The sequence below is a fragment of the Sminthopsis crassicaudata genome, chromosome 5, assembly GCF_048593235.1.
Source record: "Sminthopsis crassicaudata isolate SCR6 chromosome 5, ASM4859323v1, whole genome shotgun sequence".
Lineage (NCBI taxonomy): Eukaryota > Metazoa > Chordata > Mammalia > Dasyuromorphia > Dasyuridae > Sminthopsis > Sminthopsis crassicaudata.
The window spans coordinates 207,626,538-207,651,745 of NC_133621.1; the positions used below are offsets into that span (position 1 = coordinate 207,626,538).

General features: G+C 33.4%; 2 protein-coding genes across 12 annotated transcripts in view; one reads left to right on the top strand and one right to left on the bottom strand.

Annotated features, from left to right (window-relative positions):
- The window catches only part of GRIP1 (glutamate receptor interacting protein 1), a 762,478-nt gene extending 760,907 nt beyond the window's left edge, over positions 1-1,571 (top strand). For all 11 annotated transcript variants that reach the window (XM_074269703.1, XM_074269706.1, XM_074269700.1 and 8 more), the window contains one exon: positions 1,315-1,571. In XM_074269703.1, the coding sequence (XP_074125804.1) occupies positions 1,315-1,551 (237 nt within the window). In that variant the 3' untranslated portion in view covers positions 1,552-1,571. The remainder of the gene's footprint in view (positions 1-1,314) is intronic.
- A 1,398-nt stretch (positions 1,572-2,969) lies between these two features.
- HELB (DNA helicase B) overlaps positions 2,970-25,208 on the bottom strand; it is a 43,847-nt gene continuing 21,608 nt past the window's right edge. Inside the window, exons 7-13 of the mRNA XM_074269712.1 lie at positions 22,144-22,298; positions 20,136-20,220; positions 19,775-19,834; positions 18,570-18,903; positions 17,627-17,761; positions 11,615-12,097; positions 2,970-5,394 (exon numbers count right to left, since the gene is read on the bottom strand). Of these exons, the coding sequence (XP_074125813.1) occupies positions 5,290-5,394; positions 11,615-12,097; positions 17,627-17,761; positions 18,570-18,903; positions 19,775-19,834; positions 20,136-20,220; positions 22,144-22,298 (1,357 nt within the window). The 3' untranslated portion in view covers positions 2,970-5,289. The remainder of the gene's footprint in view (positions 5,395-11,614; positions 12,098-17,626; positions 17,762-18,569; positions 18,904-19,774; positions 19,835-20,135; positions 20,221-22,143; positions 22,299-25,208) is intronic.

The window sequence follows — 25,208 nt, forward strand, 5'->3', positions numbered from 1 at the left end:
GTCTAGGGGGAAAAGTGATGAGGATTTGAGCATAGAGAATGGGATGCATGGGAGAGAGTAGAGACAGAACCAATAAAATTTGTGAAGCCAAAGAAGGGAAGGCAAACTAAGGTGTGAACTTCAATAATAGGAGGAGGAGGAGAGAAAGGAAAACAATTTCTGTTGTGGACTGATTGAATGCAAAACACCTACAAGACATCTGGAAGGGAAAGTTTAGCACCAAAACAATAATATAGGACTGGTAGTAAGAGAAATAAGTGTTGAATATGTATTTTGAAGAATCATCTTCATGGGGACCACTGAACCCATGGGAACTAATAAAATCAAGACAGAAGGTGCTATAAAAAAGGAAAAGTCTCCAGGTCAGAGGCATGGGAAAAATAATAATGGTTGGAGATGGTGGGAAATGGATAAAGATCTAAATAAGAAAGACCAAGAAGAAGCAACCAAACAAGTAAAAGAAATAGGAGGCAGCAGTGTCAAATAAAAACCAAGAGCAGAGTGTCCTGGAAAGGAGAATCAATCAATCCATCCATCAATCAACAAAAATTATATTCCATTATTAATCAGGAACTGTTCTAGTCTGTTTACAGTTATCAGTACAAAGACTGAAATTCTTTTTTTTTTTTTTTTTTTTTTGAGGCTGGGATTAAGTGACTTGCCCAGGGTCACACAGAGAGGAAGTGTTAAGTATCTGAGACCAGATTTGAACTTAGGTCCTCCTGAATTCAAGGCTGGTGCTCTATCCACTGCGCCACCTAGCTGCCCCAAGACTGAAATTCTTATGCCTAATTAATTAATGTATACTGCATAACTATAAAATTAATACACACATTCAATACAAAGTAATTTGGAAGGAAAGGAACTAGTAGTCAGGAGAGGATCAAGAAAGGCTTTATACAGAAGATGGTGCCTAAGCTGTTCTCTTAAAGAATTCTGAGAAACAGGTAAGAAGATAATACATTCCAGGCAAAAGGGTTGGCCACTACAGAGCCATGGAGACAGGAGAAACATGTAGTAGGAACAGAGAGGTGGCCAGTTTGTCTGGATTATTGTGATATATCCACAGTCAAAAGCTGACAAGATCAAAAACCACTTAATTAAGAGATTGTCAGTACCCTGGGGAGAGATACTTACCATCACCTCTGATACTCTCTTGTCTGTATTCATAATATCTTCTCTCTTTTTTCTCCACCCCTTTTAAAGTAACTTCTGGTTTCACCTCAAGGTTATATATTTGGGGTTCAACTGTGATATCTTGTGATTCAAACAATAAGCTCAAAAATGACAGATTGGCCCTTCTTGACCTTTCAGGTTAACCACGTCCGTACAAGAGACTTTGACTGCTGCCTCGTCGTGCCCCTCATAGCAGAATCTGGCAATAAATTGGAACTGGTTATTAGCAGAAACCCCTTGGCTTCTCAGAAGGTGGTCTCAGATCAACAACGTACTTTACCTGGTGGAGAATGGGGTGACCAGAACAGAGCTTTCTTTCAACAGACTGGACATGGTGGTAGTCTGGAGACGCGAGAACCCACTAATACATTATAGCAAAGATTTTTTTTTTTTTTTTTTACAAAATGACAGGACAATATATACATGGTGCTAAAAAAAAAAAAAAAAATCCCTTTGAGATATCTGTGACATTTGAGGCACAGATCAATCATGTGGCATTAATTGTAAAGCACAGGGACTTTTAAATGTCTCTCATGGCTCATGTTCACTATTCTTTTAAAATTGGAAGTTTTTCTGGTGATCACTATGATAAATGGCAGGCCAAGCCCAATGATAGAGCAAAAAAAGATAGCAAAAATAGGTAGATCTTTTCTTCCCTCCCATTAATAAACTGAAGGATCTTTTAAAAAAGTCAATTTCATATTTTCATCATAATATGGTCTTGAGAAAGGGGGGAAAAACCCCTCATTTTCTAAAATATCCTTTATGACAGTATCTTATAATTCACTTTTAAACCAGCTGGTTACTGGGTCTTAATGTAACAGAAAGCTGTATGAACAACATTCTTTGTAAATTTAGCTTTATTATGGGTAGTTTTGTGAACTCTTGGTCTGCTACAATGGGAGGGGTGCAGATATCAAATTAAATTATATTAAAGTATTTCCACAAACATGCACGTAAGAGGCTATGGTAGGTGGTGGTGAAATGTATTGCCCAAGTATAGGAACAATTTTACTAGGATGTATGTTATTCCCTATGCAAGAAAATACTAAACAGGTCATGTCTTGGGACCTGTAACTTCTTTTTTTTTTTTCCATTTTCTTTTTCTTTTTTTTTAAATGGGGTTTATTTCTTAAGTAACTGAAAACCTCTGAAAAAGGGACTATAGTATGCTAAAAACTCAATCTGAGGTTTTTTGTTAAGTTCATTTGTTTTTCTTTTTTTAAAAACTTAAATAAATATCTGTAACAAAGAATAAAGTGTATTCAAATGAGGTCAACTTAATGCCAGGCAAATCAAATTCATATCACTACATATATTGTTTTAACAGATTGAGGGGCGTATAGCACATGTATTTAAGAATTCCACTGAAATATATTTTGTTCTGAGCCATGCCACTTATAAAGATTGTAAATACATTTTACAAAATACATTGCCAATTCCTACCACCCCTCAAAGCAATAAATGGTGACAATTGCTTCTTATCCCCCTGAGCAACTGTTTTCACTTGTTCAGATATTTTGAGTAATCACCATAATCCACTGTTATCTGTTAAATATAAAAACTAAATTTAACTAGATCTATATATTGACTATAGAATCTTCATTAACAAAACAGTCATTTTCTAACCCTTTTGATTTGGGTTAAAAATTCAAACACTATTTAGACAAAGTAAAACTATCTTTACCCTTATTTCATGAAAAAACTCACCTTCCTTTTGTGCACACACAAATATTTTCTTCATTCAACACTGCCAGGGCAAGAAAAGAAAATTTGTCTGAAAGAATCATGAGTCACTTAAATATGTATTTTTATTTGTATCAAACAAGTATTAAACTGTAAAGTATTTTTGTACAAATTTAATACTTTAATAGCATGATATTTATCGTCTATGTATGATTTGGGGAAGCTCAGAATTGTTGCAAATTTGTATGAAAAAAATCAAATTGTACACAGTGGAATAAACAATTAAAAAAAGACAAAGTATGACATTCAGTATAAACTACCCGAAACTTAAATCCACTTTGGTCATATTGGAAAATTAAGTTCATAACTTTACATGAATGAGGTTTAAAAACCAAGATCTTAAAATAATGCAGGACTTCTAAAATTCTAGTTCATAAAAGTATTTTATAAGATATGTATGGTAAGCCATGAAAGTTGACAAAAAAAAAAAGGGGGGGTACAACTATTATGCCATCTCTCTGTTAACAACGATAATTATTTTAACCATGACAGGTTCTAAAAAAATTGTTTTTCCTACTTTCAATCCAATCCAACAATTAAGCATCAAGTATTTGTAATGCAGTGCTTTTAACAACTGTTTCATAGAAGCATCTCAAATTCTATTAAAACGGACACTAAAACTATCCACATTTCTTAACTTTCTGAAATGTTATTTGTAAATTTTACATGGAATTTAACCTATAATTCAACAAGCAAATGGATAAAAACAAAGCAGATGATTTTTAACTAAAATAATTGTGAAGTCCTGCATTTAAATTTTTAAAATTAATTAAGTCAGTAAATAATTGGGGGGGAGGGAATTTGACTTGAAACATTCACATGAAGAAAAAACACAAACACTGGTCCTGGAGGGTGTCCAAAGAAATGAATATGTAGACAGACTGGTTAAGAACTTTGATTTTTGCCATATGGATCAGAAGAACTGAGGACTTCAAAAAACATTTATTCTGATGAAGAAAAGACTTACAGAAGACATAAAAGCTGTCTAATATCTAAAGGATAGGTAATGAGGGATTACAGAATTAGCAACAAGAGGTGGAAATTGAAGAGAGATATATTTAGACTTGTTACAAGTCAAAACATCTTAATAGTTATCCAATCAATGGACTATCTTAGAAGATAGAGAGTGCATTTCTTCTCCCTGAAGTCTTCATAAAAAAGTAGCATAAATACTTTTGAGGTATGAAAATACCTGAAAATCTAATACCTTCTCTGCAGAGAAGATTTCTTCCTATATATGCTTGATTCGATGGGTTCTTGGGGCAGTGATTTCTTCCAACTCCGATACTACAAACCAGTATGAGATGGCTGCTAAAAACGCTAATGTAATCTAAGGCTTCATTTATAGAAGTAAATTTATTAGAGCAAGAGCAAGAGCTTTGATTGTCTACAGAGTAGATCTAAATGTAGAAATGAAGAAAAACTTCCTAACAGTTACAGCTATCCCAAAGTTGAATTGTACCATCTTGGTTCCCCTTATTTAAGATCTTCAAGCAAAGACTGAATGATAATTATCACTTGGAGAGTTGTAATAGAAGGAATTTGTGTTTCAATATGATTAGATTAGAACTTGCCAAAATTAGATTAGACCAACAATGGAATGGGTTGCCTTACAAAACAGTTCCTAGTCCCTAAAAAAAAAAAAAACACTTTTATGATAAGGTAGAAGGGATTTTTGCATTAAGCTACAGTTTAGAAGGAATAACAAAATTCTCTTCTAATTATATTCTATTATTGTAAACTGGTTAAAATTCAAACTATTTCTTTTCAGCATTTTTTTTTACTATCTTTCAATAAAACATTTTAAAATATGTAATATACTACTGTACCATAGTCAAATACTTTTTTTTTTTTTAAAGAAATGTTTTTAAAAATTTGTTCACCCATTTATTCAATGTTCATGTTTCATATGAATAGCTTTTCTAATGCCACACTGGCTTTTCCCAATATAGTTTTGGGGTTACTTCCTTTTAGACTGTCAGTTGAAGGTTACCCAGGGTATTAAACTAAACTGTATTATTTGCCTAAATATAACAGTCTCAAAGGTAAAAGTACATTTGGGATGGAAGAAGAAGATCTTAAAATGTATTCTAAAACCTTTCCTCAAAACATTTTTTAAACACCATTTTTGGTACTGCCTTCAGGCACATTTTCAACTCTGTTTTGTTTTACCTAAACATAAAATTACCTACAGGTTGCTCTCTTCCTGATTTACCAGTCTTGGCTCCAAAAGACTTATCCACCTGCAGAAGATAGTTAGCTACTATATTCCATTTTGTCAATTTCACCATCATAATTTGAAGATAATGTTATATATTTTCTTATCAAAGACAAAAATACATCATAATCATTCTTTTCAGTCAGAAATTATGTTCCTTCACTGTTTGTAGTTTTGAAGAGCTGCTTGGGAGTCAAGCTATTCAGGGTCATATTTTGAAGTCTGGCAGATACAAGTGGAGATGTCTGTTCCATCTGTCAAAATTTTAAAAACCATGTTAATGCCACTGAAGTTAAACCATCTTGCTATATTTACTAACTTAATAGAAGATCAGAAAATGTGATTTTTTTTTTCCTCCTTTCACTCTTCTAAGTAATCCTAGCAGCCTAAACCTTTAACATTGTGGGCTAAAACTAATTGCTATAAACCAAAATAGAGGTTTTAATACTGTTTAATAAGCTGACCACGGATATAGTCATGAGCTACAACTTTTTTTCTCACACAACTGCAATCAAGCAATTTCTAAACATATATTCCTAGTATGTGAACATATTTATAAATAAAATATTACATAAAAATATAAGTGCTTGCACTTATGACCTTTATAAAATATATACAAGAAAAAGAAATGTGAAAAATATAAGACCAATATTTTAAACCTATTTATTAAATAGATAAATAAAAATTAAATTAAAGACCCTTTTGCTTTCATTAAAAGATCAGTAATGTTTAGTGAAAGCAATGTGATTCATATACTTCCATCAATTTAGAAAAATTTCTCTATATCTTGGGGGACAGTACAATTACAAATAATAATTTAGTACTTTCTTTAATTTGATCAAAGTGTCACATTAGCCAAAAAATATGAACTACTCTATAGATACTTTATTACTGAAAAATAAACACAATAATCAAATAAGACCATAATAATCGGGAACATAACAGCTTTGTAGCAGTAGTCATGTTTCTGTGCATGTATACTCATCATGCACAATACAAAAGTAAAAGCAAATGGTCTGAATTCTGAACAATGCTATAGCATAACCATGATTTTAGAGAGTGATGATGAATCATGCTTCCTATCTCACAGAAAGACAATGGACCAGAGATACAAAAAAAGATATATTTTCAGATAAAGACAGATATGTTGATTTACTTTGCTTAATACTTGTTACAAAGGATGCCTTCTCTTAAGAGAAGAAGAAACTGGAAAAAATAGAGGAATACTTAATAGCTGCTAAAAAAAAAAAAAAAAAAAAAAAAAAGAAAGAAAAAGGAAAAGAAAAGAAAATCAATGAAAATTTAATAATATACAAATGAGAGCAGAAAAAAGTTCAGAAGAGGATATTAATGAACAGGGCAGTGTTGCTACTACCATGCTACCAGCTTTAATATGCATTTAAAAAAGAAACGAACCTCAAGCTATCTGTAAAAGAAATTTAACAATTTTATATAAAACTCTGCTTTTCTAATCTTTGTATATAGAAATGTTCTGACCTTTGTCAAATTCACAATAAGAAACAATAAAACTAAAATAAATATGGAATGAAAGATACCTCCCCAAAACTAGGAGTTATGATCACATTTAATATTTATAAAGAAAAAAAAGGTGAATTATGGCAAATATTGATCACTCAATTATATTTCTTTGAAGGAGACTCACTACAAGGTTAGTTTCAATTGTTAGCAGTACTGTAAAAGCAATTAAAATACTGACCCTAAAATTTAGGATAAAAACATCATGTTTGTAAAAATACTATGATTTACAAATTTTAAGAAATTACTTTCATGATAGAGAAAAACCTATCACCTGAAAAACTAGTAAACCAATCATAATAGAGTACTCTAAAAAAATAATTATTCCTGCTTTTCATTCCTAAAATCTAATTTAAAAGTAAAACACTCTACCAAATACCTAAAGCTTTTACTTAGCTATGATAAGAATATAGGTATGGTAAGAATTTTTTCAATGAATTTAAAAAATATATAAACTGCAGGGAATAATAGCTACATTTATATAATTCTTTAAGAAAATTTACAAAGGGATTTAAATTTAAGTCACTTGATCCTCACAACAACTACATGATGTAATTGCTATCAGTATCCCAATTTTATAGATGAAAAGTCTGAGATTCTGATTGGTTAAGTGACAATTCCCCAAGATCACACAGCTATTAAGAGTCTAAAGCAGAATTGAAACTTAGGTCTTCCTGATTCCCAAGTTTAGCATTCTATCTACTATGAGCCACCAATCATAAATCAAGATGATAAAATTCAAAGTAATCAGTCACTTTAGGAAGTGGTACCTCTATTTCAATCATATCACCATTTTTCAAAACATCGTAAGAGTTTCTCATAAAAAAACTCTTTAAAAGACAATATTAAAAGCTCAATTCTGTGGAAAATCAGTATTATTATTAAGCTAATTAGTCTGCCTTACATTTTTGAAATATATGCCTTCCTGGGACCTTCTTTAAAAATTAACCAGTCTTCAGTGGACAAAGATCTGCCACCAGTAAGACTATTCAAAAAATTATCTTTTAAAAAAAATTTCAGATTTTTACAATAAATGATGGTGTGTGTGTGTGTGTGTGTGTGTGTGTGCGCGCGTGCGCGCATGCACTATATAAAGGAGATTCCCAAATTCCCAAAACATCACCAAATTATTTTGAGCAATGGCTACATCGTATAATTTCTTATAGGTTTCTTTAAAGGCCATTTTAATTCATGTTTATTCATACTTTATACTGTTTATTCATTCATTCACTCAACAAACTGACATAAGGGGGTGTTATTTTAATGTCCTATATTATATTCATTATCATATCAAATACAGCCAGTGATAAAATGAAAATACATTTATAGTCTTCCTCCCACAAGAATCTTAAAGTCTACTGATAATCACAAAAAATATTTTTATTTAACATCTTATTTTTCTTCAATTACATATAAAAAAATTTTTTAACATTTGTTTTGATTTCCAGAGTTTCTCCCTTCCTTTCTTCCCACACCCCCATTGAAAAGACACATGAATCACAAACATTTTAATTGTCAAGATGAGTGAATTTTTCTAATTTTCCCTGACTATACCTAAGAAGAAGAAAAAAAAAATCAATATAGGCTACACAGGTTGGGGAATGGCTCAAAAACCAAATAGATTTTTTGTTGTGACTCAAAGAATGGGAATGACACCTAAGTACTGACAATTTTTGAGTCAGTGAGTGGTATGATCAGTATTTTTAAGTAAGGCTAATCTGACAGAACAAAAAAGTGAGGTTAGAGGAGAAAGCGAACAAAAGTAAAAAGACCAACTGGGTAAAAACTGTACAGGACCAGATTTAAGCTCAATATATGGGGAAAAATTCTAATAATCAGAACTGTCCAAAAATGGAATAAGTTGTACCTCCAGAAGAGGCAGGTTTCTTTTCACTAATGGTTTCAGGTGGAAAGAAGATTATTTATCAAGGATGCTAGATACGTATTTTCTACATCACCACTTATGTCTCTTCCAGCTCTGAGATTCTGTTAATCTATTGTCAAGTCCAGGTATCATATGATTTAGGTCTGACAGAGTTGTACCAGTAAAAATAAGAGAATACAGAATGACATATCAAATGTATATTTAACAGACATGTATATATACATAAATACATATGTGTGGTGTGTATAGGGGACTCAATAATAATTCTACGATCTCAAAAATGTATAATTGAAAGTGATAAAAACAAGGCAGTCAGGAAATGGAGTTGCTTCTATGCTTGGATTTTTTTTCTCCCAGGATCAGAGACAGAGCTGGAAGAATGTTAGACTTTATCTAATCCACACCCTTCATTTTGTAGATGAAACATGAAATTCTCAGAGAGGTTTAAATGATCTGTTAAGGGATAGTTAAGAGAATCTGAACTCCAAGTCTATGACTTCAAGTTCATTGTTCTTTCCACTGTTGTCACAGTCGAATTCTTTTCACAGTGGATTATTTATGTATAGATATCTAGAAGGCAGTTGGGAGATACAAACCTGAAGTTGAAATGCAGGGTTAAAAATATAAGGCCTCGGATAGTGTTATTATAGAAGTGATTATAGAAGTGAGAATTATGAGAAGACAACAGACCCTCAAAGGAGACCGAGGGAATATGGAAGTAAAGAAGAGAAGATGAAGCACTGAACCATGAGAAAATCTGGATTAAAGGATGAAAGAAAGAACTGGAATGTGATCATAAGCAATAGAGAAACAGTGAATCAGGCTAGTCCAACCACCAAAGCCAAAAAGGAAACAAGAGCTGAATGTAAGAGTTCAAGAAAGTAGGTAGCTAGCTAGCTAGCTCAATGGATAAGCACTAGGCCCTTAAGACAGGAAGATCTGAGTTCAAATCCTGCCTCAGACATGTAAGACATAACTTAGATACATAACAAGTCACTTAACTCCAAATGCCTTACCAAAAAGAATGATTTGGATTAAGCTAGAAGACCCTGAAGTCAAGATAATGTAAGTCAGAGAGTCAATGATTAGAGCAGAGAAGGGAAAGTGTTCCAGGCATGAGGAACAGAGAGAGAGAGAAAACCTGGAGGTAAGAGATGGAATTTCTTATTCATGGAACAGTCAGTCAGGAGGCCAGTATCACTACATCAAAAAGTGTATAGTGGGGGCTGAAAACTGGAAAGTCAGGAGGAAAAGTTATGAAGGACTTTGAATTCCCAACTGGAATTTTAGTAAGTAGAGAAGAATGATATGATCAGACCTATGTATTAGGAAAAGTACTTTAGTGGCAAAATGAAATATGTAATGGAGTGAGGTGAGAGTTGAGGCAGCCAATACAGGTATGAGGTGATGAGAGTCTGCACTAGATCGGTGGCAATGTTAGAAAAGAGAGCAAGAGGCATATCTGAGAGATGTTGGAAAGATGAAATTGATAGGCCTTGACAACAGTTTAGATAACAGAGGGGAGTGGGAGTAAGAAGTAGGAAATGAAACCAGGATTACTCCTAGTATGAATCTGAAGGATTGGAAAAAACGTATTGTCCTTTACAATAATAAGTAAGGTAAGAAGGGAGGAGAGTTTAGGAGAAAAGATAATCGGGTTTAAGATATCTACTGGAAATCAAGCTAGAAATATCTGAAAAGAAGTTAAAGATTTGAGAATAGAAGCCAAAAAATAGATTGGAAATAGATTTGGTATGGAAAATGCCATCCGCATGCAGAGAGAAAACTGTAGAGACTGAATGTGGATCCAAGCATAATAATTTCACTTTTTAATCTTTTTTTTTTTTCTTTCTCATGGTCTTAACCCTTTTGTTCACAAAGTCTTATAAAAAGGGATGTTGAAAACTATTTTTACATGTACTTTTAAAAATAAAATGATATTGAAAAATTTTTTAAAAATAGATTGGGAAAGGAAAGACAGATCTTGGAATCATCAACATAAAGCATAAAGATGATAATTAAATCCTAGGGAGGTGAGATCACGAAGTGAAATAGTATAGAAGAAGAAGAGAAAACAACTCAGGACAGAACACTGAGGGGACACTTAGTGTTAGAGGGCATGATCTGGAGGAGGATTCCCCAAAGAAGACAGAGGAGTAGTCAGAAAGTTAGGAAAAATCACAGGGGAGAGAAACGTCTCAAAAATTTAGAAGACAGTAGCAAGGAGCAAATGACTGATAGCATCAAAGGCTGCAGAGAAGTCAAGGAGAACATGGAGTAAAAATTTGCAGAGCAGTTGCCACGTTGCTTTAGTGAAGGAAGTTCCCACATTTGGAAGTATATTAATGAAATCACAAATAGGTGCCAAACAAATAAAAGCAGCAACAACAAAAGAAGGAAGGAACACACTTTTTCCCTCACATTTTTCCTTTATAGTCCAATACTAAAAAGAAAACTCTTCAGTGTGAAAATTCCTTCTACCAATGGTAGTTTCACATATTTTCTGTAATTTATATCCTCAAAGTATTTATCCCATTCAGGCATCCATCAGAACACCAGAGTCCAGAATGCCAGGGCTTTTGAATATACCCTCTGCCAACACTTACACAGTCAGTATGTGTCAAAGGCAGGACTTGAACCCAATTGTCTTAAAATCCAAAGCCACTTCTCTATTCACTATACCATGCTTAATTTCCTCATATTTCAGTTATTTTCTACTTTCTAATCTCAGGCCCAATTTTACTTATCTGATACCATAATTAACATGTGGATAGCTAGGTATTTTAGTGGATATAGTTCAAATCTGACCTCAGACACTTCTTAGCTGTGTGAACCTGGGCAAGTTACTTATCCATGTTTGCCTCTGTTTCCCATTTATAAAAGAAGCTAGAGAAGGAAATGGTGTATCTTTGCCAACCAAATCCCAAATGGGATCAATGAATGGTCAGAGTGACTGAAAAAACTAAACAACATAATTAACATAAAATGTACACTTAGAAGAGCAGTAAAATTAGTCAAAACAAAAGCTTGAAGTAGATTAACAGGCCTCTTACCAGAAGTAATTTGTTCGGACTTTCAAAGTCATTCGTGGTACTTCTCTTTGTTCCTCTTAACTCTGATGTATCTTCTTCTTCATCAGTTTCCACAGATATCTCTCTTCTACTAGTAATTAATGTCACATCCTTATCTATAGAGCCATGTGTTTTAATAAAAGTATTTTCACCAGTTTCAGGTATGATTGGGTCTAATGGACTTGCTGATGGTTGGGAGCTGTCTCCTTTACTTTGTCCATAGTTTTTGGAAGGGGATGATACTTCTGCTGGAAATGTAGAACTATCAGCAAAATTTCTTTGTAAGAAATGTTTTAAACGAGTTTTTCTGGGAAAACTATTTTGCTTAACTGCTTTCTGGAGCTGGGACTCTTCTGCTATAACATACACTCGAGAGCGACCTCGAGTTATAGCTGTATAAACATGCTGCCAGTGTTGTCGACCAGCTTTTCCAATGACATAAACTACTGTGTCTTCTTCTGATCCCTGGGGGAAAAAAGTGATTTTTTTTTTTTTTTATTTAAAAGTCATTATAACTCTGTCAGGGCCAAAATGGTTTAATTAGGAAGAAATTTGCAGGAAACCCTCAAGTTTTCCACCAAAGAACCAAAACAAAAACCTTATCAGATCCAATATACAAGCAGGGAAACAACATAACAGCAGAGTGAGAAAAGTCTTTTTTACTGAGATGAAAGGGGAACCTAGTAAACAGTGACAAGCTATACCCCAAGGAACCTGCAGTGAGTACCAAGCCCCAGGACCATCCAGCAGAGAGGCCCTGCCTCTATAACAAGCCAACAGAAAGACCTCACCCACGAAGCAGGCCAGAAGCCTTAAAGATCTTAAACCCAGGGCATGTCAGGAGGGAGCCCCCTCCTCATCATTGCCTTCCAGTACAAGTCAGCAGCAAGATTCCTGGCAGAAGAAGCTTGGGACAATGCAGGAAAAGAGCCAAACTCTTACAAAATTACAAAGCCACAAAATAGAGAGTAAAAATCAAACCAAACTAAAACTCAAAGTATAGAAAGTTACTATGAGAGAGAGAGAAAGAGAGAGAGAGAGAGGATCAAGGAACCAACTAAGAAGGGAACAAAGTATAAAATGACTAAATGCAGTGCCTGAAAAAAATATGTAAATTTATCTCAGGATTAAAAAAAACCAATAACCAAAAAAAAAAAAAAGCCAACTCCTGGAAGAGCTCAAAAAAGGGTTTAAAAAGCAAATCAAAAAAGTAGAAAAAAAAATTGGAGGAAAAATTAAAGTAATACAAAAGAATTATGAAAAGAGTCAACAACTTGATAAAAGAAATACAAAAAAATGAAAAAAGATAAAAATGGAAAAGATGGTAGAAAATCTCACTGAAGAAAATAATTCCTTAAAAAATTGAAATTGGGGGGCCAGCTAGGTGGTGCAGTGGATAGAGCACCAACCCTGAAGGAAGGCCCGAGTTCAAATCTGGCCTCAGATACTTAACATTTTCTAGCTGTGTGACCCCAGGCAAGTAACTTAACCCCAATTGCCTCAACATTAAAAAAAAAAAAAAAAAAGGAATTGAATAAGTCAAAGCTAATGATTCCAGGAGACGACAAAGAACAATAAAAAAATCAAAAGAATGAAAAAAAAAAAAAAAGAAGATGTGAAATTTTTCATTGGGAAACAACTGACCTGGAAAATGTGTCCAAGAGAGATAAAATTTAAGACTTATTAGGCTACCTGTAAGCCATAAAAAAAAAAAAAAAAAAAAGCTTGAACAACATATTTCAAGAAATTAAACCAGAAGACAAAATTGAAATTAAAAACTTAAAAAACTTCTCAAAATAAAAACTCTCTGGAATTTTATAGGCAAAGACCAGAATTCTCACATCAACAAGTAAATACTACAAACAGGCAGAAATAATTCAAATATCATGGAGTAATAGTCAAGATTATAGAGAATTTAGCAACTTCTAAACTGGAGGGCTTAAAATGATATTCTGGCAGGAAAAGGAGCTAGGATTATAACCAAAAATCACCTGTCTAGCAAAACTGAAAGCTTTCAGGAGAAAAAAACCCCAGATATTTAATGAAAGAGGACTTCCCAAAAATTCCTAATTAAAAGAGCAGCGCTAAATTAAAAAAAAAAAAAAAAAAAAAAAAATGATTTCCAAATACAAGATTCAAGAGAAACATAAAAAGGCAAAAAAGAACCTAGGGAAAAAAAAAAAAAAGAGACTCAATAAAGTTAAACTTATTTATATTCTTACAGTGCAAAATAAAATTTGAACTCTTTTCAACTTAGTCATTTTAAGGACAATTAAAAGGAGTATATAAAGACAGAGGATACAGTTGTGAGTTGTGAGTTGACTATGAAAGGATAATATAAAAAAAATTATGGGATTACAAAGAAGATTACAATGAGCAAAGAAGGAATGATAAGACAGAATGGGGTAAATTAATCTCACATAAAAGAAATGAGAAACAGCTACTGCAGTCAAGGGGAAGATGGAGAGGGGGACCTATGGTGTTTGAACCTTTATTTCAGCTAGTTTTTATGTGGAATAGAGAGATAAGGTGAAGAACTTACAGGAATATGTGAATTCTTTTTCTGTATTTTATTTTCATTATTTCTGTGTTTCCCCTATGACCTGTATAATATGTGCAGGCCCATATTTACTTGAGCTTTGGCCAGCTATAAAACATATTTACTTAACCTGAGCTGATGACATTTATCAATATTTGACATTTATCCCTATTTAGTCTATTAGCTTGACCACTAGTCAAGTAAGCAGACAGTTACTTATCTGAAGCCTGAAGGCCTAATTTTCTGTTTCTAAGAAATCAGATGATTTCGAGGAAACAGAAACCTTCCATTCCAATCTCTCCAGATAGCAACAACCAATTAAATGCCTCCTCCTCCCCTTCTCAATGTTCTTGTGATGAAATGTCTTGTATAAAAGCTGTGTATTTTTACTACTTTTTTAGCCCTCTTACCACAAGCTTTCCCTTTCCCTTATCTCATGATGGGAAGGCTCATCCTCCAGAGGTTTAATAATCAATCTTTCTTCTTTCTACTGAATGATCTCTGAGTAGTCATTTTGGGTAAGTCTTCTACATCCCACACATTTTGATTAAAGTAGGGTGGGAATAACATATACTCAATTAAAAATAGAAATCTATCTTACCTTACAGGAAAGTAAAAAAGGGATTAACAAAAGGGGATGGAAGGGGAGGGGCTGATAAAAAGGAAGACAGATTGAAGAAGCAGTGATTAGAAGTAAAAGACTTCTAAGGAGAGTAAAAAGTAAGAGGATAAACAAGGAAATTAGGATGGAGAAAAATACATGGTTAGTTATCAAAACTAAATATGAATGGGATAAACACATCCATAAAATAGAAGCAGACAATAGAATGCATTAAAAACTATAATCCTGAAATACATCTGAAGCACAAAGACACACACAGAGTAATGGTAAGGGGCAGGAGCATAATCAATTGCGCTTTAGCTGAAGAAAAAAAAAGCAGGGGGAGCAATCATGATCTCTTAAAAAGTAAAAGTAAAAATGTTCTATTAAAAAAGAAAAAGAAAGGGAAACGACATCTTGCTAAACAAACAAACAAAACCATAGTCAACGTAATATCAATATTACACACATATGCACCAAATGGTGTAATAGCTCAATTTAAAATTGAAATTAAATGAGTTAAGGGTGGAAATACACAATAAAATTATATTAAAAGGGTACCCTCAACTTTCCCATCAGAACTAGGTTAAAAAAAAAACAAAAAAAAAAAAAAAAAACAAGAAAAGAGTTAAGGAGATAAATAGAATTTTTTTAAGTATGATAGATCTCTATAGAGAAAACTGCAGGGGAAAGGTTTTTCTCAGCTGTACATTGTACCTACACAGAAACTGACCACGTATTAGGACATAAAAACTTCACAATCAAATGCAGAAAAGCAGAAATATTAAGTGCAGCCTTTTCAAAATCATAATGCAGTAAAAATTATATCCAATTAAAAGGCAGGGGGAAAGACATTAAAAATTAATTAGAAACTATACAATCTAATCCTAAAAAAATAAGTGGGTCAAACAACAAACCAGAGAAATAATCAATTTCATTAAAGAAAATGAAAGTAATGAAACAACATACCAAAATTCATGGAATGTAGCCAAAGCAATAGTTAGGGGAAATTTTTATGTCTCTACATGCTTACATCAATAAAATTTTGAGAGGTCAATGAGTTGGGCACAAAACTAAAAAAAAAAAAAAAAAAAAAAAAATCTAAAAAGGAACAAATTAAAAATCTCCAATTAAACACCAAATTGGAAATCCTAAAAATCAAAGGAGATTAAAAAAAAATAAGACAAATCACTGGTTAATTTTATTTTTAAATTGAAAAAAGAAAACCAAGTAACTAGTATAAAAAAAGAAAAGGGTGAATTCACTACCAATGAAGAGGAAATTAAAGCAAATGTAAGAAGCTATCTTGCCCAGTTATATAAGTCTGCTAACCTAAGTAAAACAGATGAATGTGCACAAAAATTTAAATTGCCCAGATTAACAATAGAGGAAGTAGAATACTTAAGTAACCCAATCTTAGAAAAATAAATTGAACAAGCTATCAATGAACTCCTTACAAAAGAATTCACAGGGCCATATGGATCCACAAGTGATTTCTACTAAACAAACAATTAAAAAACAATTAATTCCAATAAACTACTTGAAAAAAATAAAGGAATCCTATTAAATTCCTTTTAATAATACAAATATGGCACTGATACCTAAACCAGAAAAAGTAAAAAACAAAGAAAACTATAAACCAATTTTCTTAATGAATATTAACGCACTATCAAGGAGATTATATCAATATATGACAAGGATTATACATTATGACTAGGTGAAATTTATACCAGGAATATAGGGCTGGTATAATATAAGGAAAACTATCAACATAATTGACCATATCAATAACAAAACCAATGGAAATCATGATTATCTCAAAAGATGCAGAAAAAGGGGAAAAGGACCCACATGTGCAAAAATGTTTGTAGTAACCCTTTTTACAGTAGCAAGCAATTGAGTGGATGCCTATCAGTTGAGGAATGGCTGAATAATTTAAATTCATGGAATGCAGATAAAGCAATAGTTAGGGAAAAATTTTATGTCTCTACATACATACATATATACATCATGTTGTCTTTTCAGCAACATAGTGCCAAAACGGTAACAAAAGACTTGTGATGAAAAATGCAATGCATATTCAGAGAACTATGGAGTCTGATTGCAGGTGAAGCTACTTTTTTCAGTTTTTTTAATTTGCTTATTAATTTAAAAATTAAATTTGTTTTTTGTTTTTTCTTTCTTGTGATTTTTCCTTTTAGTTCTAATTCTTCACAACTGACTAATATATAAAAATGTTTAACATGTTTGTACATGTATAGCTTATATTAGACTACTTGCCATCTTAGGAAGTAGGGAAGGAAAGGAGGGGAAAAGATTTGACAAATTTTTACAAAAATGAAAGATAGGATAAGAAGGGAGAACCTTCAAGGCACAGCAAAAGGTTGGTGAAAATGCTCTGGGAAAAAAATGTAGTATCTCATTCAAAAAACAAAAAGGTCAGTGCCATTGGTTCACCAAGTACTTAGAAAGAAATGAGATATAAGAAGCCTGAGAAGGCAGGAGGAGGCCTGTTTCAGACCAACACAGTAAAATCAACTTGAATTTTTCTGTGTAAAAAAGCCTCATCTCTTCTCATATATTAACCCCATATCTAGCTGCTAAATTGACACATTAGCAACAAACCTCTAACCCAGAAAGTGAAAGTTACAAATTCATAGCAATTTATAAGCAATATGGATCATTAAATTTAAAGTGCTAGTATCAAACCAAAGAGAAAAGAAACAAGTCTGCTATGGTATTTACTTTTAAAGTAATTCTAAGACGCAAGTTACCACAACACATACTACAACTGTGTCCCATACTATTTTATCAAATAGCTTGCATATGTATGCAAGCAAATAAGCTTTCTTACCTGAAATGTATGAATTGTTCTTGCCCAAGCATGCCTAATATGGCAAAAATTCATTAGTTTTTTGAAGTCTACAGTAACCTCCAAACCAGCCATATTATTAATAGTCAAAAATCTTCCATTTTCATTTTGCACATCCTATAAGCAAAGAGAACACTTATTTACACATAAACTTCACCTTAATAATATATAACATAAGATAAAATTCAAGTCATAATAAGGGAATATTTTCTAGTTAAATTTATTCAATAAGCACAAATAAACAAATAGCAAGTTTATATTAAATATTTTTAACCCAAAAGAAGCTTAAGTTTCAATTTTGATAAGAAATTTTACTGATAATTTTACCCGATTTTTCTACTAATCTGAAGGGCATAAAGTTAATTTTTCACATCATGAATAACTTTTGCAAAGTAATCCTATTTTTTCCAGACTGATTCTTTTCAATACAATTTAGTCATCTGTACTCTCAGCTTCTTAAAGTATGGTAAAGTATCCCAACACAGGGATCTCATAACTGAATGTTGAGTGTGGTGAAATTATGACTTATTATCAGTAAATATGTGATCTGCATTACTATTTTATATGCCTATATAACTGGGGTCATGTAAAAATATCTTGGGCAAAAAAAAAAAAAAAAAAAGCCCTGATCTAATATAATGATCCAACTTAATGTTCATCAGATTTAGAGTTCAAAGGGTCATTTAGAGGTCACTCAGTCCAATTCCCTCATTCCACTGATGAGAAAATTATGACTCAGAAAGGTTATGTTACTTGCCCAGCAATCAACCACCTAACAATTGTGAAAATATCAACTTTAGAACCACAAAATAAATTTCTGCTTTCTTAACCTATCCAAATTCTGAGTATTATGTTACATTAATGAATAAAATAAAAAAATTATCCTAGGAAGTAGAAAAGACATGATTCTCTTTTTACCACATACATTTGTTATGAAAAATATTTCTCCGTTGCATAATCGAATGTCATTTTCAGAACCATGGGATTTCTTGGATTTTTTACTATACGAAGTATCAGGAGCCTCGGTGGGCCATGGATAGCCGGGCCTCCGCGCCTCCTCCCCTCGCTCCAGCGGGGGGGCCTTGGGGGTCAGGGTCTGGTGTGGAGGGCCGTTCGCATCAGGATCTTCAGTGTGGTCCAACTCTAAATTTTCATTTTGAAGACTATTAGAAGTTTCAGGGAGTAAGTCTGAGAGGTAAGCATTCCTGGTACAACAGATTTTATCATCTCTTTGGAAGATAAGTCTACCTTTATGATTTCTGTGTTGGAAAGAAACAGAGATTAGAAATAGCACAAATGTGAACAAGCACACCTTTTTCTTTTCCTATTTAATTACCTACATGCTTTTAATTTAACTTTTTTCAAACTACTTACCCTGCAAGAAAACACTGTCTATTAGGAATAACGAGATCAAATTCCTATAAATCTGAAGATGGCAATCCCTTTGAAAATTCACACAGAACTTCTCTCTGCCCATTCTCTCCAGGTAGGAATAGAATGGCTATGCAGAACCTGTTTTCTGTTACAAACAAATGTATTATCTTTTATTTCTACAGCACCTTTATTTCCAAGTATATCCCTCATGCTTCTCTTTTTCTATTAAAAAGGAAAAAAAGTACTTCAGCAAAATCAACACAACACCCATGTCTGAAAATATATGTAATATTTCATATTTACAGTCTTCCACCTCTGCAAGGAAGAGACAGATATATTTTCTCATTTCTTCTAAAGAGCCAAGTTTCATCATTATAATTATAGAACATTTAGTTTCTTTTTTTGTTCTTTCCATTTCGATTATTGCAATCATTCTATAAAATATTTCTCTGAATAAATGAAAAAATTCTGATTACTTCAGTCTACATCTATTTGTCTTTTTATGTTCCCCATATTCATATCTATTACTTCTTTTGACACGATAATATCCTATTATATTCACGTACCACAATTTGTTTAGCCATGCCATAATCGATAGGCACCACTTTATTTCCTGTTCTTTGCAAGTGCAGAAAAGTATCTACATTTTTCAAAGTGAGAGCACACATGGAATATTTGGCAGTGATTTCCTAGGACCACAGTAACCTCAACATATTTGCACTGACAGTCAAAGTTTGGGCTCAAAAAAATACTTACTTTGTTAAGTGGCCTGAGTAGAAGCTGCAACAGCATTGATTTATCACATCACAGTCTTGCCTAAAATATACCAGAGTATAAGTAAGATAGCCTTTCTAATATCTTCATTATGTATTTATCAAGGTATAATAGTTAAACACACCAAAATTACCTTACTTCAGTAAAAGATAATTTTCAGCAACAAAATTCTGTCTAGATAAAGATTTTTTTTAACATGAACACCCCAGTCAATATGTATAGTCATCATGATGGTAAAACATCTCTAAGAAACTTATTTACCATGCCCCACATAAGGCATGAAAATTTCAAAAACTATACATTACATTGACATCTCAATCACATTTAAGATTTTATCACATACTTTCTAAATGCAATGAACTGTGATGCATCTGGCTTCCTTAATTCTTCTGCTCCCTTAAGTAAAGTTTCCACTGCAGAATACAAGTCTAATAATAAGACAGGAAAAAAAAAAAAATGTAGTTATGAAGGCTTCATTTTTTTTGTCTCATAAATAGGTTCATTTGTAAATTGTATTTAGAAATCAGATATCAAAATACATTTTCTACTGAAACAATGCCATTAAATGTCAACTCTGCATCAAACTTTGGAAACTGTTGCCTAGAGATTCTTGAAAACATCAAATTCCTGTGCATGTACAAACATAATCTCACACCCGCACACAGAGTTTAAACAGTCATTTTCATTTCTTGCTCAAAATCCAATGACCCCTTCCCTATCATGGCATTTAAGACTTTACTAAATCTGGCCACAGCCTTAACTTCTTATTCTTACCTCCTACTACTTCTTCATACATGTTCAACATTCCCATCAAGTTAGATGATTTGCTGTTAACCAAATATGTCACTGCCCTTCTACTTTTATTTACACTGTTCCCATTTCTATTAAAATCCCATCCAAGTTCCAAAGCCTACATCAAATGTCACCTTCATGAATCCTTCTAATATTCTTCCCTTCCAAATAATTCCTTTCTTGATTTCCCTAATATACTCTGAAGTACTTGCTACAAAATATCTTGTGTGTTGTATTTATTTGCTAAAAAAGAAACAACTAGGGGCAGCTAAGTGGCACAGTGGATAAAGTACAGCCCTGAAGTCAGGAGGACCCAAATGTGATCTCATATACTTAATGCTCCCAGCTGTGTGACCCTGGGCAAGTCACTTAACCCCAATTGCCTCAGGAAAAAAAAAAAAGGAAAGAAAACAAAAGAAACTACTTCTACTTAAATATGTCTATAAAGCTTTCAGAGCCTTTTCCTTACATAATGTTGTGAGGTACAAGGAAATTCAAGTATCATTAATCTTCATTTTACAGATGAGCAGTGTACAAAGAAAGGAGAAAATTCAAAAGCAACAATAAGAGAACCACCAGTAAGAGAACTAATATCTACCCCAGCTTACAAAGAAATAGCCAAGGCAGGAATCCTAGATGAAAGGGAAGCCTACAAAGGCTGCCACTTTAAATGAACAGGTCTTTCCAGCTGGCTGACAGGAGCTGAATGCAGAAGTAGCCTACTTTTGCTCAGAAATCCAAATCAAAGTCAGAAATTTACAAAGTTTAAGACTAAGGGAGATTAGGAGTAGACAGTGCAGGCATTGATCACACTTTGCCTTAAATCAGACCACTTAGGGAACACTGAACCATCGGCCTGCCTCTGAATCCTGAAACAATAGCCCAACAAGAATTGTTCAAGTGTCTTAATAAAAAAAGAGCCTAGGCATCCTTTTTCCAAGAAATCAGAAAAGAAAATTGCGTAGATCTCTTAGAGCCAAAAGGAAAAATGTAGAAAGAATTTGCTAGTCACTTCCTGAAAGAATCCTCAAAATGAAAATGAGAAATATTAAAACTATTATTTTATTATTAAATTATTTTAAAACATATTAAAAAAAAAAAAGAATACTACAAGCATCCAGAAAGAAAGAATTCAAGTATCAAGTAGGTACGGTCAGGCTTACACATGATTTAGCAGCCAATGTTATTTTGGTCACCTATATTTGAACGTAATAAGATAAAAAGAATGATAAAAACACTATCTGATTAAAATGTTAAAATAACATAAATAAAATAAATTTAATAACCTTATTCCAAAGTACCACTATCTTGAATTGAGCTGGCATACTTTCATGATGACATCTACTTTTCTAAAAAGTCCTAGATGTATCTGTTTCAATATATAACCAGCTTCTAAAATTTTTACTTTCAATGGGGTTTCTATTAGCAATATATATTAAATATATAATCTATTCAAATTATAATCAATTGTCTAAAAGGAAAATCCTATAATAATTTTGATATGCCATATAAATGAAATATATAAATATACTGTTACAATATTTGAACTTTGCACTTACGAGATTGATAATTCCTTTGAGATGACTGAGAATGACTATTATCTTCAGGTAGTCTGACAAAAATAAATCTCTTATTTTGATTTGGGATTGAGGTGGCCAGACCAACGGAAATTGTCAACTCTGCATCAAACTTTGGAAACTGTCGCCTAGAGATTCTTGAAAACATAAACATACATAACAAGAATGTTAATATGCAAAAAAGGGGGCATTTTCTTTAGATTAGGTTCAGTTTTATTTACTATAACCAAATTATCTTTTCTAAATAACATTAGATAAAATAAGCAACTACTTGAATTTTCATTATCAACAGTAACTGCATTCCACTATTAACAGCGAGCAATACTCTAGAATCACATACACAATGACAGTAGTCAAATATTTAACTGTAACAAATCTAGGCTGAAAATTCTAAGTGAAAGTATCATAAAGAATTACTAAGTTACCTCAGATAAAAAAGTTCTTGCTATTAAAGTTTTTTTCCCCTATATCCCATAATCTGTCTTTTTCTTTAAAAAAAACAAAACACATATTTTCTATTTCCCCAGTACAATAAAATATTTCTTTCATTCTTTTATTTCCTTTTCCTTCTAAGACTAGAGTTCCATCTCAGAAAATTGGCAAGATATAAAAGAAACTTCTAAAGTTGCAAAGAGAAATAGTGCCTGACTCAGTCCTAGATACCACCTGGGAAATACAGATGCAATGCTCTCTCTTGCCACTATTAAGCAAAGAAAAGTCAAACGTGTGCCTAGGAAGAAAGATATTGTTCATGGTTGGGGCAGACCAAAGCCCTCTGGGCCTCAGGGTTTAGGATTGACAACCACCATGGCTGTAACTATTGGTACCTGACCACCTTAAGCCATAATACCATCTCTCTGCTTCCCTTCATACTTCATCATCTTTCAAACATTTGCTGCTGTTAATCATTACAGAGGCTCAGTTTAAATCAAGTTAAGTAGAATCAAAATTTTGGAAAGTCTTTTGACTACTACCCGAGTTTGAAAGAGTCTTAACATACTCATCAGCTTATAGAAAACGTGAAAGAAGCTGCCTAAGCTGACCTCGGAATATCCTGACCCAATTGACTTACACCTGTCTTATCAAGGTCCTGTGAGACTAGGGATGAGCAAAGTCAAAATAATAGTAATGACAAACACATTTATAGAGCTTTTTAAAGTTGACAAAACATTCTCTTTACAACAGTTCCATAAGGTAGATCATGTTGTTGAGGAAACTGAAGTTCAGCTGATTTTGATGTGTGATAAATAGTTAATTTGAGATGCTAGTAGCACAGTGGGAGTGGTGAGGTTGGAGTCAGGGAGGCCTGAGTTCAAATCCAACCCCAGATACATACTAGCTTTATGACTAAGTCATTTAACCTGTGGCCCATAGTTTTCTTATCTATGAAAATACCTACCTCACAGTGTTCAAAAGAAATAATATCTATAAATAAATTGCAAGCCTTATAGGATGATATAAATGCTAACCATTATTATTATTAGCCATATTTGACAACATTTTGTGAAAACAAGCATGGCATTAACAGCATTTGACTGGAACAGGTAAATGCAGAAAATTTAGTAAACAGCCAAAACTGAATCACAAATTAGTCAATTCCTAAGCAAACTTAATATATACAAATAATAGAAACAATCCACAGTATCTGCCTTTGGTGTGGTTAGTGACCTGACCTGGAAGGTAGGGAGATCTCGGTTTGAATCCTGCCTCAAACATTTATTAACAATGGGAGCTCAAACATATTATTTAACTTCTCAATATCCTTCAAAACTTCAAAGGACCTTCAACAGATCTGAGAGAGGAATACCCACAAAGATCCTCCAGATAAATACATCATGAGCCTACTATGTGTAAGACATTAGGGAGACAAGTAAAAAGAATGAAAATCCCTATGTATAAAGGATGGGTACTCCACTATGAGATATGTACATACATATACACATTTATACACACATATGAATAAATAGTGCTATGTTCAATCCCCTATGCCAATTTCTCAAGGTACAAACAGAAAAATAAAACAGCCATTATTCTAAAGGAGTTCACATTCTGAGGGAGGAGAAAACACATATGTAAAGTTTTAGCTGCCAAGTCAGATGGGAAACTCTGGAGTCATAAGACTTCAGCAACAAATATCTCTTCTTTAATTTAATAAAATCTTATCAATTAGTGATGTTGAACCGCTGAACAGAGACTGGTGACAAGAACTCTCCTGTCTGGGTCTTCATTTAGCATGGAGGCAGCACCTGCAGGAACAGCTGTCAGGATGCATCTTCAAGGGGCTGCATTGTAGAATGATATCCTTGGCCACTAAGTGGGAAGCAACCATTTTCTCCAACGCTCTTAAATGCAGGATGCTGAACACCAGGTTCCAAGTAAGACGCCAGTCAAGGTTGTAGTAATGATAACTTGCCAGGCATGTGCTGTGTTGTCTGACTTGTGTGGGACAGCTGGTTGCTAAACTGGCAGAGATGACTTCTCTTATCTTCCCAGTAGTTGTTTCCCTAGCTGATAGCTCTGAAAGCTGGGCAGAAGGCAGAACTGGTGGTCTACAGATTGCTGACACTCCGTGGCTCTTGAGCTATCCAGGTACCAATTGGGTCAGCCATTTCTGCTTATGGTGATGAGGAAGATGAACCCTTTCTCCATGATTTCTCCCCTTAATAATGGCTAGAGAACTAGACTGAAAGCAGTTTGTATCCCTTGATGACGAGGGGGTACTGTTATTCTCAAGGTTTTGGGATTCAAGATTATGGCTGTCTCCATTGAGATCTGAAGAGAGATAATGGTCAAGGAAGCAGTGGTCATCTGCTTAGAGATGACAACCAAAATCTTGGGAACTAATGAGAAAATATGGAGATGGAGAAAAGACAAGGACCCAGAATAGAACTTTGGGGGGAATACCTACTGTTAAGCCAGCAAAGGAGACTCAGGAAAAACCAAGAGAGAGCAGTGTCACAAAAACAGAAGAGAGAATTTTCAGGAAGGCACAGTCAACAGTGTCAATCTAGTACATGGGTTAAGAAGGATGAGCACTGGGAAAAGAC